We start from the raw sequence: 14,889 nt of genomic DNA, 5'->3' as shown, positions 1-14,889 counted from the left end.
AGGTATAAGAGTAAATGACTAATTATATTTCATTTCAGCTTCATGAAAGTAGGGAATAGTCCTAGAGATAATACTGGTCATGCTGGTTCTTGGCGACAAGCTATGTTACACCGTGTTGTTACACCGTCCGAAAAAATAAAAACTTCTGGCGATGAGTATATGTCTCCTTTGCGAACATCTCGTTTGCACCCAAGGAAACGAAATCGTTCTGAGTTGCGAGAATTGTGGCAAGTGGCTATCAAACAAACAATAATTCTCAACAGAATGGAGAAAGAAAATGCTCGTCTGCAGGCAAGACAGAATGCCATTAAGTCGAACGAAATTAAACGCATTAAACTAGAGTACGACGAAATCACAACATGCGAGAGGTATGCAGTTGAAATGTGGGACAATTTTTTGGACACATCGACTACAAAAACGATACAGGATCCCAAAATGTTGTACCAGGCAATAAAAAACGGTGTCCCAAGAGCCCGACGTGGCGAAGTTTGGAAATTTCTTGCACAACAGCACGATTACAACACCGAACCAACGGACGATACAAATTTCCCCAACTTTAATACTCCATATCAGGTGTTATTGAAAAACTTAACTGAACATCAGCATGCTATATTCATCGATTTGGGTAAGTCGATGTGCAAAAACCGCAAAACTCATAATCGTAAAACTACAAGCCTTCTGCTTCCCAGCTCCACCACTGTCATTATATTTCGAAAACATTTTTTCTCATCACAACCAATATTTGAAGCCACCACATTCAGTTATCACTATTCAAGATATTTCGGTTCCGAAATTGGCTACTACTCTGACTGGACTCACTTACGCCACTTGTCCTGTGGTCACCATAGTCTAGTAATTCTCACACTAGAGTAATATATTATATCGGGTATGTAATTCTACTGCTAGTTCAAGCTTTCTGAAAACACTCGAAAACTTCTTTTGCTGATACTGGGCTGCCCAATCGCATCTTTCTTGTGGCTATCGCCATAAACACGGTGGAAGATCGGTCTCGACCTGAGTGTTGCCTTCTAGAAGATACTTATAAAAAGACCAATCTAAGTGGTACCAGTGACCTGAATCAGAACATCAATCTGAGAAAAAGTCTTTTCATTATAGTATTTTCATATATGCTTCCGAATGTTAAAAAAAAATCCAGCTACACATGTATAATATGCATTGTATATGTATGTGTGTATGTTGTATTTCCAATGACCACGAGTAAAATATACAAGGCTTGCTACTCCGCGACCAGCAATTAAAGAATATTTAGGTCGTGCCCGATGACGATCTTTAGTTATGTTACACACCATATCAACGATTGTGTAGTAGATTTCCTTTTTCTCCGGAACCAAAAGTTTGCTATGCGTATTCTTGTAATAAGATTTCTGTGTCTGATATAGCTATAGACACTATTTTATTACTTAACCGACCACTCCTGATCAGGTATTTTACATTGCCGCTAACAACCGCGGTCGATATTTGTTTCATTCTTTGCGATAAAATCTCAGATAAATTGGTTGTTCAATCAAGACACTTTTTTTAATACGGGAAGGATCATCGTTCTTTTGATGTGCATCTAGGGTTGCCAAGTGGCCGGTTTTTGGCCGGCCCGACCGGTTTTTCACCTGCAAAGCCGGTGGCCGGTCAATCCTGCAAAAAGGCCGGTTTTATGACATATCAAGCCGGATTGGTACTTTTTGCCGGATTTGTTAAATTTTCTGATAAATTGGGAAGCAACCCTGATCATTGAAGATAGCCAGTTTTGCAGTGATAATACTTCGCTGACGGTAATACACAATTAATTGTCCACCAGCATCAAAAGCAACTAGTTGTCACTCTGAAAAATGAAATTTCAAAGTGCTTAGATTTAGTTCAAATTTTGCGTAATATCCTTAATTAGTATTAAAAACGTAGAAATTAGTTCAGTGGTTAAAAGTTATGAGTTTTTTAAGGTAGAAGGGTTGACAAAAATGATAAATTTTGTTACCATGACCACCCTAATCCAGAAAGTGGTACCCTATGCACGAAAAAAATGGGTCACAAATTTTGCGAACTGGATAAATACATAAAATTTTCATTCAAATTTCGGAGCACTTTTACATTTCGGTAATACTGTTTTTTTGCAAGAAATTGCTGATATAATGTGTTAATAAGAGAAATGGCGACTTTTCATCATTATTGTCCTTTTCATTCATTGATTGTTTCCTTTGCAAAATTTCCGCAAGTCGAGTGTTTTCGGGACTTTTTTTTCCATGTTGGGTATTTTTATCACTGCGACCATTTGTTTGATCTATTGTGATATATCCCCCATGTTACTATAGCTATGTTGTCAAGATGACGCACCACTATTAGAAGCGACCGTCATTGTTTGACTAATAGCATTTGTTCAGTCCGGTGATACATTTCGGATAAAGTGCACTACCGTACTGGGAATTGTTCTCCAAATATCAAAGGGTTCTAACAGCCCTCTGTCGAAGAACCTTAATCTTTTATTAAAAATTGCCGGACATCGGCATAACAGGTGTTCCGAGTCTTCCTTTTCTATGCCACAGAAGCGACATATATCATCTTGAAGTTTTCCCATTTGCTTCAGATGATAGCGGCTCGGACAATGTCCTGTTATTAGACCAGTATAGATGCTTAGATCTATCTTTGAAAGCTCCAGTATTTTGCGAGTCATAGAAATGTTTGGAGAGATAAATCGTTTCGACTGCCTAGCATTGAAGGTGTTATTCCAATTTGATTCCACTTTCCTACATTCCCATGCCTTCAGCTCCATTTTTAAAACAGAAGCAGATAGGCCGCAAAAGGGCTCAGGTCCTATAAATTGATGAGAAGATCCGAATCTTGCGATTCGGGACTTACTCACAGTCGAGATTTGAATAAGCGACTAACATGCTTATGATACATATTGCATGATCAATTTCAGCACTATATTTTTTCATATCTAGCAAATCTATATTATCTTTGCAGGTCGTACTTTTCCTGATCATAAATTTTATAAGGATGCTCTAGGTGTCGGTCAACTTTCATTATTCAACTTGCTGAAGGCATATTCAATCCTCGATCCTGAACTAGGATACTGCCAAGGATTGGGGTTCATCTGCGCTGTTTTGTTGTTGCACGTAAGTCGATCGTAGTATCAAAAAACTTTTATATTTTTAATTCCTATTTTTTTTTCTTTTTGAACCAACAGCTTGAGGAAGCGGATGCATTCGACTTATTGAAACATCTAATGTTCAAGAGAAAAATGCGAGCCAAATATCTTCCAGACATGAGGCAATTTCAGCTGCAACTTTATCAACTATCGCGATTGTTAAAAGATAACATTCCAGAATTGTATGACTGGTTTGATCAACATGAAATATCTCCGACGTTGTATGCTGCGCCGTGGATTCTAACTGTCTTTAGTTCCCACTTCCCGTTAGGTTTCGTAGCACGTGTATTCGACTTACTCTTTCTTGAATCATTCGATGTCATATTTAGATGTGCAATTAGTCTCCTTGATTTTCACAAAGAACAACTTTTGCAACAAGATAACTTTGAGGATATCATGAATTATTTAAAAACAGTTGTACCAAAAATTAATCCCGAAGTAATGGACAAGGTTTTTCGGAATGTGTTCAAGTGCGATTTCTCTCGGCAGCTGATAGAGTACCAAGTCGAATATAACGTTTTGAAAGAAGAAATCAGCTCTCAGAATCACCATCTGGAAAATCTTAAACGTGTGAAAGATGAGAACCAGCAGCTTGAAAGTCAAGTTCAGTTTGCTCAATCTAGCTTGGCTCAGCTGGATAAAACTCGACAAAATCAGCAAAACCAAATTCAAACACTGCAGATGCATGTACAAACCCTGGAGAATACCGTCCAAACCCTTGTCAAGTATATAGAGCAAACAATGGAATCTAGATCCGATGACGTTTTACCGAACGAAATATGTCGGATCATGCAACAGGTACAGGATCTTCAACATCAACATGTTCTTCAGCAAAAGAAACGATCGCCGATTTTCCTTGATCGAAAGATAGGAAAATCAATATCATTCAATAGCAATTTAGGTCATGCGTTAAATGTTCTGGAAGAAGCAAATGAGCAGGATAATACGATCGGAACTCCTACAAAGAAAAAGCCATTTTTTCAAAGCTCCTTCGAACAAATTCGACTACAAAAAGCAGGACTTCGGCTGAATAAATTAGATGAATGCCATAGTCCAGAGCATATAGTCGAACGAAATACTGCAAGAATGAATACCAGTGACGATAGCGGCATTGCCACTCCGATCAGCCCACAACTACATGCTCCATCGACGACGCCTATGATACCAGATAGCAGACCATTAGTACCCACAATGGATATTCATCCCCTTAGTGGGGATGTAAATGTACAGTTCAACGGTACAACTCAGCTCAAATCTATCAAACCTCGTATACAATCGCGACAAAGTTCGATTTCATCAATCGTGGGAGATATGGGCGACAAGAGTACCTCCTCTACAGACCCAAATAATCAAAGTTAACAATCAGTCTTTGATCGATGAACAGTCACAGTTATAAGAATGGAATATTTCGATACTCTTATCTCATAAAGTAACCGTTTGTGGTCGTCGAGCAGTTCCATGTGACCACTGACGCTCTACATAATGTCAGAAAAATTGACATCGTTCGCTATCTTGCATTCGCTTAATCAAATCACCATTTCAAGCAGAGCTAGACGTAGAATGAATTCTCAAATACATAACGTGGATTCAAGGAATTTCCTATCAAGTTAGTGTAACACGAAATGAAGTTTGAAATTTTGTTACATTTAAACGCAAACTAATATAAAATAATTTTGATATATTTTTTTGTATGATTCTAATCGGGGGATCCTATGCTATGTCAGATCATAGTATGGCGTTAGAGGTCAACGTAAATGAATTCTTTGGTACACCGCCACATTGCATTTTACACAATTACAATGGTAACATGGAGTAGTAGCATAAAGCGTTTATCGCGTTTTAGAAATTATCTTCGTTTACTGCTAGAAAGAGGGAAAGACATATTTTTACAATTGCTTATTTACTCGTACGACTATTTATTGCGGAATTTCGTTTTAGTGAAAAAATGCTTCAGAATTTGTTTTACTGTCGTCAGAGATTAACAACAGGATGCAGGACCATAGCTGTTGTAAATGCGTGAATTGCAATAGGTTGAAGTATACTAGGAACCGTTCTTTTATTTACATTGATAGTTTATTTTCTTGCTTCGAAAGGCAATACTAATTAGAACTTCCAAATTTCGAAAGTTCAATAAAATATCGAAACAGATGCTTCGCAATCAGTAAAATGCTTGCAAACCTAAAACTGTTATTATAAGGTACAAAGAAACCCTATTTTGCTACCGAGCAATGCACCACCCAGAAATAAATTATTTTGTGTACGGAACTGTAAAACAAAAATACTTAAATCTTACTTAAAAAACTACTAATATGAACCGCTAACAGCATAAACAGTGAAATCACAAATATTATCCCAAAAAACAATTTATTTCTGTTAGAATAATTCCATACAGAATCGGGCAGTTGTTCCAACCACTTTGGATTCCGTTAATGGTTGGCATATATGATAGTAGTTCAGAATGTGCAGTTTTCGCTCTCGTGATCAATTCCTTTTGAACTTGAAATTTGTAATTTATTCACTCAACCAATGCACAAAATGGATTCCGCATACAATTTTGCAATAAGGTTATATAAATCATTATCATATATATTTTTTTCTAAATGATGCAAATCTCATTTTGTTTTTCATTATTTATAATGATTTCTGAAAGTTCGTCATTGAGTTTAAACATTTTTATGAGACTTGACCCTTCTTTATTGACAGTCTTCGCAGCCGGCTGTTAGAGTACAGGACAGTTACGAGGCTACAACAATTCCACTGACTCTATCTAGCAACATCACCTAGCCGAGATTCGAACATACGACGACTGGCTTGTTACCAGCATCGTACTTCGAAGGGAACTGGGCGGTTACAAGAATTAATCAATACCTTTTAGAACTTTATTTTAGTTAACAGCACAAAGATACCAACTAAGCTCTTGTTTTAGTATAACATTTTTTAAGTTCTGAAATTCCTTTTACACTTTTTTAGGAATTACTGCAATTTACCAAAATAAAATTTCCAATGATTACTTTCCGATCAGACGAATGATGTTTTAATAAATTAGTATCGAAAAAATGATCATGAGTATGAGTAGGAAAAATGCACCTCATGACTGTAACCAGTGCTTGTAAAATCAAACCGGATGGAACCTGCTGTTCTATGGCTGATTCTGCTTGGAATTGTTTAGTACTCATTAAACCAACGGAAAATAAACCGACACCCAATGAAAATGTTTTTTGGGATAGTACTAGTACTATAGATATTTAGGGATAAAGAATATTTAATCAGAACAGTGTATCAATAACAATCAATATACTTTTTAGTTGAATGGAAGCTCTACCAATCAAATTACATTTCTTGAAAACTAGTAATTTACGTATTGCCTGATCTTTGAGTCTCTAACTCATGGTTGTTGGATATTCGTTCCTTTTTGTTATTTATTATTTTATTGGATTTAGAGTGTGAAAAGATTTATTCGTTATATGCGTTTATTTTGTTTAGAGCTCTATAAAATGATATTAAGTAAATCAGGCAAGTATGTCATTTTGTACGCACCTCTACTGGAATGAAACGACTGCTTTGTGATCAAATAGTTATTTAGTTAAATATTGTTGCGGATTTCTGTATACCTAAGTAAAGTTTGAAACAACGCTGTGTACTTTAACATACGGAGATATAACAGAAAGCCGAATTGTAATAAAATATTAACAAATTAATATTCGTACAGTATAGGTAAACTCGTATGTACCACTGATGAAAGTATTATGAAATAAAATGAAACATTGTATCTATAATTTTTTTTATCGGCTCTCAATGTGTTTTCCTTAACGAGAAAAAAAAACTATTGGCAAGTGTTTAGAGTAATGTGGGGAGGGAGGCAAGTAGGAAGGGAATGACTAAAAGCATTTTTTCTTGCGTTTACCGTACTTTCCTTATCTTATTCTCGATTTCACCATAAAGAAGATTGGGTACGCTGCCGAGATTGTATATGACATTTGCCCGAAAACCACTTGCCAGAAGACTATTTGCCAAAAAAATTTGCCGAAAACCATTTCCCCGAAAATCGTTTGTCCGAATTTACCATTTCCCCGAAAAGTAACGTTTGGTGTTTCGAGGTCACAAATTAGATACATGAGCGTTGAAGCTAAGCACATCAGAGAACATACAATTCTAGATAGAATTAACAAAAGGGCGAATGTCGCAAATGTAAACAAAACGGGTGAGAGTTATTTTTTGCTGGGCCAGCATAGGAAAATCAACCCTCACTCGGTTTGTTTACGCTTGCGACATTCGCCCTTTTGTTAATTCTATCCTCAATTAAGCATTACCGTCAGTCCGTGCGGCTAATTTTGGCTCCTAATTGCGTGCAAATGGTATTAAAAGCAACAATCTCTCACAGCAAAACATACACATTCCTTTCAACAATGTTTAAATGCTTGGGAGTATACGTTCAAATATTTGTTTGGAAAATTTTGTGTATGTTCCGCTAGCAAACTGCTACCTTTAGACCATAGAATTATGGAATTAGGCGTCACACGGAATTAGGGCACCTCACAGACGAACATTTTTGTAATATGATAGTTAATCAAGCGCTGGTTCCATGGAAATTAGCTTTATATGCTACTTCTAAACAAAAATGTTTGTTGAGCAGCCCGCATAAATGAAAACAATTGTAAAAATGGTTATAATCCTGACGCTATTATAATCTTTATAATCACCATAAGATTTAAAGTTACAGTACATTCCGAAAGTAAAATTCTTCAACGGCGTCACCATTTATATTATTACTAGCTGACGCGAAAAACTTCGTATTGCTACAAATTAAACTGTGTTGTACATAAATCATGACTCTCGGATGATCTTTGTCACTATCTCGAGAAACTTGCAATCTGAGGAGTTCAAACTTAGATGATTTATTTTGGTAGTTACGTAACTATGAAAGCATCCCAGGTAACCAATAAGCATCACCAATGCTATTCAAATGCAAGCCAATAAGCATTTAAGTCGCTTTAAATGCTACTTAAATGTTATTTTGGTAAAATATACAGCTACTTCACTGCTAACCTTCTTATAGTGCTGACAATGCTAATTTGCAACTAATTACCGACTGGAAGAATTTGAATAGAATTTTGGATGCCAATTTACAACACCTATGCAGTCAAAAAGCTAATATACAGCAACCCCAACAAACATTTATTTTGAAGAGCAGTTTATTCAACCATTATACAGCTAATATCAAGTAAACAAGCGCTTGATAAGCTGTTATTCAACAAAAATGTTTGTTGGGACGTGCAGTATAAAAAGCCAGATATGCTGATTTGCTGCTTAAGTTAATGCTTATTGGTTACCTGGGATGGGTAGTTTAATATCACCCCATCGACATCTCTATAACGAGCTGCAGTAAACGTCAGCGACAACATGTCGTGGGCTCAAAATTTGACAGCGGGCCCAAATCAGACTGCTGGCAGTAGAGTGAAACGCAGTGCTGAAATGCTATATCATTTTCGCACACACGAGATGTTGGCAGCGAAAACATGGTTGCCTGCCGATGGGGTGTTTAATATACAAATTTGCAATTTTTCCTCACAGTAAAGTAGAAAACAACTCCCCTTCCCGCTTACGAAAAGGTCGGATGCCTGGCAGAAATCGAACAGAACCAGTCTTCATGTTTCGCTCGATTCTCTTTATGTCAAATGTGACACTTTGAGTCAGAAGAAAAGTGGTTCATCAGTTCTGCAGTTTCGGGCAACAGGTAAGAGAATAATATGGAACATGATAAAGCAGGTATAATTTAGTTGTTAATCTGTTTATTTCACGCTTCTTGCTGCTACAGTCCGCTGCTGCTACCCTCCGAAAAAGGTGGGAAAGCTGAATCGGTACAAAACCGGTTTTAATTCGAAACCTCTGGCAGGAATCGAACAGAAATTTGGCAGAAAACCACTAGCGGCCATCTCGCCCTGAGTGACCTCGTGTTACTATAGATAGTTTATGTGGCCTAGTTATTGACTAATATTTTATGGAAGAGTCTTGAATTTCTTGAGTTCGATTAGTTTTTGAGTTACGCAAAAATTTCTGTTTCATTTGTATGAGAGTCCTTATCCCCCTACCAAAGGGGCGGGAGGTCTCTAACCATCATAAAAAAAATTCAAGACTCCAAAATCCATTGGCGGAACTAGCGCTCATTTCTAGGGGGGGCTATAGCCCCCGGCATTTTTTCGACCATTTTATTTCCTTGACATATTAAAATTAAATGTACATTGATGCATGGGAACTTTAAGTTGTGATGCATATAAAAATTACTGTCAAGTTTTTATTATGTAAAGTTATCTAACTATAGTTTTTTCTTAAATTTAAAAATTCAGCTTAATTTTTCTAGGGGGGGCTAAATGTCTCCTAGGGGGGGCTTAGCCTCCCCTAGCCCCCCCCTAGTTACGCCAATGCCAAAATCCCCCACATGCCAAATTTGGTTCCATTTGCTTGATTAGTTCTCGAGTTATGAGGAAATGTGCATTTCATTTGTATGGGAGCCCCCCCCCCCCTCTTAAAAGGGAGAGGGGTCCAAATTCACCATAGAAAAAATTTCTGCCTCCCAAATATCCCACACGCCTCTTATAGCACAGAATAGAAGTAGAACACGTACATGCTACTTTCTACAGATACTAGCGAACCTGGCGGTAGCGAGTCACTTTTTTCCACGAAAACACACGAACGCATACGAATGCACACGAAAGCATGTGAAAGCTGCTATGCGATTGGCAACGAGCGTTCTGCTTATATTGCTTTTATTCGCTTCTATGCGAAAACCTTCCCAAAAAAAATAAAAACAAAAAAGACTGTTACCAGTTTTAATCGCCGAATCGTTCGGACATCCACTTCTGTTCTGTGCTTATAATCCATGTATACTAGCGCCAGATAAGCCAATGGTTGTCAGTGTGCAAATCAAAAGAATCATTTAGTTGGGAAACTAGGGTAGACGCACCATTAGTGGTGGTAGTACCAGTAGTGGTGGAAACTTGAATTATTCCTTTGTTTTTGCAGATTTTGGTACAAGTTTGACAAGTATCGAACCACCAGTAACAGTATTATTTGATAAATATCAAACTTGTACCAAAATCTGCAAAAATAATGGAATATTTCGAGTTTCCACCACTACTGGTACTACCACCACTAATGGTGCGTTTACCCTATAGTGGTGGTGACGCTAGCATATTAGGTGATTTTAATTTGAAATTTTATCCAAGAATTCCTGAAAAATTTGTTCCTGAGTGGATGTCTGTTCTCTGTGGTGGAACAAGTTTAAATGACTTTAAATGCTACTTTGGCAAAGCTTGACTTTACTGCTAACCTTCTTATAGAGCTGACAATGCTTATTTGTACCTGATTACTGACACTAAGAATTTGACTAAAATTTTGGGGTGCCAATCCTATGCAATCAAAAAGCTAATATATAACAACATGGTAACTAATAAGCATTAAAATAAGCAGCAAATCAACTGCCTATTGGCATATCTGGCCTTTTATATAAGCAGCAAATCAACCGCCTATTGGCATATCTGACCTTTTATATAAAAGGCCAGATATGCCAATAGGCGGTTGATTTGCTGCTTATTTTAATGCTTATTAAATATTAGTCACCTGGGTAATATACAGTTAGTCCACAATCGTGGGTCACACACAACTGTGGGTCATTTTAGCTTTAGCTGCTAATTTCCGCTTGAATATTATCAATTTCCCACTTCGTACGGGATGAATTATAACCGTCACGGGCGAAACCGTCGCCAGAATCGTCGCGGGGGCAAATATCGTTTATTTTGTCAAGTAAATCAATAGCTTACGTGCTAGACAAGCATAATATATACTGATAACTTACATACAGTGAAGCAGATTCTTTCTGCGACAATTTCAAGCTATCAAAAAAGTGTGCAGCGCGTTTTGTTACCAAAGAAACGGACAATATCACCTAATGATTGATCAAATTGTTAATGCTACTTATGATTAACAATTTTGTCAATCAATTAGTATTAAATTCATGCATTAATCGGCAGAAAAAGCTCAAATGACCCATAATTGTGTATGACCCATGATTGTGGACTGACTGTACTTGATATTTCAGGGATTTAATGCGGGAGACCAAACGGACGAGTCATAATAAAGCAAAACAAAATCTTAGGTATAAACGTCTTTAAAACTTTACCCTTCTTTAACGTTTGTCGACGGACTTCGCAGCTGGTTTTTCGAGTACAGATCAATTACGGGGCTAGTGTAATAATCATACTAACTCTAGCAGCACCACCCAGCTAAGAATTGAACACGCAACGATTGGCTTGTCAGACCAGCATCGAACATCGACCAGCATTGAAGCTAAAACACTGCACGATGGGTCAAATCGACCGAAAAAACTTTTTATTGCCGCTGTTTTTAAGGGGTAAGAAGTGACGTTTCTTATGTAAAGATTCACGAGAAATCACTTGATGATGGTCTCAACGCGCGGAAATTACGGGAAGTAGCCCATTTTGCCCCATTCATCCCTATTTTCTAACAGTTTTGAAAGAATCATGTACAAGCTTTCTCTAATTTGAGATTCTTTGATTGGAAGAGAAAAAGAGTGTTAGGAAAAAGGTATATGAACAATTTTATTGTAATGCAAGATAATCCAGTAGTCTGTTCTGTTTCGCCCTATTTTACTCAAGGTTTTTGCCACAGGCAAAATGCCAATTCGATACTTTTACCAGAGATTTTCAAGAAGGCATGCTTGTTGGGAAGGTTGAAAACGTCAGAAGATCGAACGATGATCAAACTTTTCACAAAAATGTCGTGTAAGGGAATGTTTTGCCTTGCTTTACCCTACAACTTTTACTGAAATCTGAGAATGTATTTTTAGGAAAAGGAGCAAATGTGAAAGTGCTCCGATTTCGTTCAAATTTGGTGTATTTGTTCCTAGTAGAAAAATTTCAGAGCCATATTTTTTATTGAACGCTTAGGGTACCTCCTTCTGAGTTAGGGTGGCATCAAAAATCATCATGTTTGTCATTCTTTCTTTCTTCAAAGTTTCAAAGTTTTTGTGGTTCAGAATGCTTTGAGCTACAGTTGAATATATTTTCCGAAAAATTGATTGAAATATCTTTTATTTAGATTCCAAAATCATTACAATCGGTTCAGTAGTTCAAAAGTTATAAAGCTTTGAATGAAATAAAATCGGAAAACATGATGATTTTTGTGGCCACCCTAACTCAGAAAGGGGCACCCTAAGCGTTCAATAAAAAATATGGCTCTGAAATGTTTCTACTAGGAACAAGCACCCCAAATTTGAACGAAATCGGAGCACTTTCACATTTGCTTCTTTTCCTATCAATACATTCTCAGATTTCTGAAAAAGTTGTAGGGTAAAACAAGGCAAAACATTCCCTTGTATGACATTTTAGTAAAAAACTTTATTGTCGTTCGATCTTTTAACTTTTTCAACCTTCCCAACAAGCATGCCTTTTTGAAAATCTCTGGTAAAAGTATCGAATTGGCATTTTAGCTGTAGTACAGAAACCTTGAGTAAAATGGGGCAAAACACACTTGTAGATTATGTTGCATTGAAATAAAATTGTTCACAATATTCTTCTTCTTTCCTTACCACAGAATCTCAAATTAGAGAGAGTTTGTAGATAATTCTTTCAAAATTATTAGAAATAGGGGTGAATGGGGCAAAATGGGCAACTTCTTGTTATTTCCGCACGTTGAGACCATCATCAATCGATTTTTCGTGAATTTTTACATAAGAAAAGTCACTTTTTAATCCTTAAAAATAGCGGCAACAAAAAGTTCCGTTTTTTCGGTCGATTCTGCCCACTGTGCACTGGTCTGGAAAACACTGATTTCGAGATGTTCGGGAAAATGACAAATGATTGGGCTGGCAAATGAGTGAACATGTGCAAATATATCACCTCTGTCTTCTAACTCCTATCTCTACCTCCACGAGGTGCCGGCAGGGGTACGGCAGCCAAAGTTGCGCAACCTTGGTTATCGTACGCAGACAGAGAAGGTGGAACACTCGCCGTCTTTATGTCAATTTACTTTGATTTCGCCTGTAAACCACACGAGAAAAGTAAAACAAACTTTCTTTCGATCATACGACCCAATGCGCACCGCTTCGCACTCGTGAGTTGATGGTATACTATTCGTTTGCCTCGCGTGCAGGCTGTGCGGGAAAACGATATGAAGCTGAACACTCGCGTGTGTGCATAGTAGAGATGGTCGGGTAACGGAAAATTTGCCCGAAACCCGCACCTGTACCCGTACCCGCCGGGTTCGGGTCGAGTTCGGATATTGAGATAATTTGCGGGTTCGGATCGGGTACGGGTTCTTAATTTTTGTTTTTGAAACCGGGTACGGGTCGGGTCGGGTATCTCTAATGACCACATTTAACAATAAGATGGTCGGGTACCCGGGCCCGTCCCGTACCCGACGGGTTGCGGTCGGGTTCGGGTATCAAAAATAATAAATTTGCGGGTTCGGGACGGGTACAGGTTTTCAATTTTTTTCTTGATCGGGTACGGGTCGGATCCGGGTATTCAAATTTTCATACCTGGCCATCTCTAGTGCTTAGAACCAAGGAACTGGCAACACTATCCCTACTCTATGTGTTTGACAGTAGCCAACATCTACTGCCGGCGTGGGTATTATTTGCAAAAATCTTGCTAAGATTTTAAAATACTACCCATCTGCCAGCATACCGGCTTTGCAAAGTGAAACGAACAGAACGTATAGCGGTGTCATGCTGTTTCATTTACGCAAATGGTTAGATGTTGACTGCTAAAACATGACTGCTTAGCAGGACCGTGCATAGAACAGAATATATTCACACACAGCACCAAAGTTTGCTTGCCATGCTTTCGAAAGGGGAGTAAGCGATAGACGCTATGCTACTCACACTCGCTCGCGGAAGAGTAGATATCGGTTGCTTCTTGCTCAATTTGCAACATTGGGCAATGTAGTTGAAGCATTGAAAGAATGGTTGGGCAGGCTTTACGTCGTTGTTCAAGAGATTTAATTCCTATCAGGAGGCAAAGGTCAGCATAAGAAGGTAAGCTGTCATGATTTCTCCATGGCAGAGTACGGCAGATTCTAAGAATAAAGTGCTTCTGTACGCGTTCAATCTGCTTTATCCAGTTGTCGTAGAATGGATCCCATACAACACAGGCAGTCTCTAAGACTGAGCGCACTAGCGAGCAATAAAGGGCTCGCAGGCATCTCATGATCAGTCCGAGTTGTCGATTAGGCTTGCTGATAATCATGGAATAGTACTGCCTAAACGTCAGTTGAGTATCCAACACTACACCGAGATCAGTGACTACTTCGCAGCGTTGCAGAGGTATTCCATCAATGCGATAATCGTGAACCAAAGGCTGTTTTTTGCGATGAAAGCTGATTGCGGTGCATTTTGATATACTAAGCGTCATATAATTGCTGGAGCACCAATCTGCGAATAAGTCGATCAACGCTTGAAGTCTATAGCAATCATAGTTAGTTTTGATAAGCTGAAAAATCTTAGTGTCATCTGCGTACAATAATCGTGTGCCAGGTGGTAGTAGCTTGGTTACATCGTTAATAAACAACGAAAAAAGTAAGGGTCCCAGTATACTGCCTTGAGGGACTCCAGAATTGTTACTGAACCAGCCAGATTGAAGTTATAGTAACCTGTCAAGAGGGCTGTTGGAAATACTGCTTGAGAGTGGGATTTCTAGAGGGTGGAGATAAATAAG

General features: G+C 38.0%; 1 protein-coding gene across 1 annotated transcript in view; it reads left to right on the top strand.

Annotated features, from left to right (window-relative positions):
* The window catches only part of LOC128741611 (TBC1 domain family member 1), a 71,550-nt gene extending 66,586 nt beyond the window's left edge, over positions 1 to 4,964 (top strand). The window contains exons 7-10 of the mRNA XM_053837552.1: positions 39 to 155; positions 195 to 625; positions 2,974 to 3,125; positions 3,197 to 4,964. Of these exons, the coding sequence (XP_053693527.1) occupies positions 39 to 155; positions 195 to 625; positions 2,974 to 3,125; positions 3,197 to 4,516 (2,020 nt within the window). The 3' untranslated portion in view covers positions 4,517 to 4,964. The remainder of the gene's footprint in view (positions 1 to 38; positions 156 to 194; positions 626 to 2,973; positions 3,126 to 3,196) is intronic.
* Positions 4,965 to 14,889: the final 9,925 nt, after the last annotated feature.

This window comes from Sabethes cyaneus, chromosome 3 (assembly GCF_943734655.1).
Source record: "Sabethes cyaneus chromosome 3, idSabCyanKW18_F2, whole genome shotgun sequence".
In the NCBI taxonomy this organism is placed as follows: domain Eukaryota; kingdom Metazoa; phylum Arthropoda; class Insecta; order Diptera; family Culicidae; genus Sabethes; species Sabethes cyaneus.
Note: the sequence above shows the minus strand (reverse complement) of the source record. Positions and strands in the feature narration are given on the sequence as shown.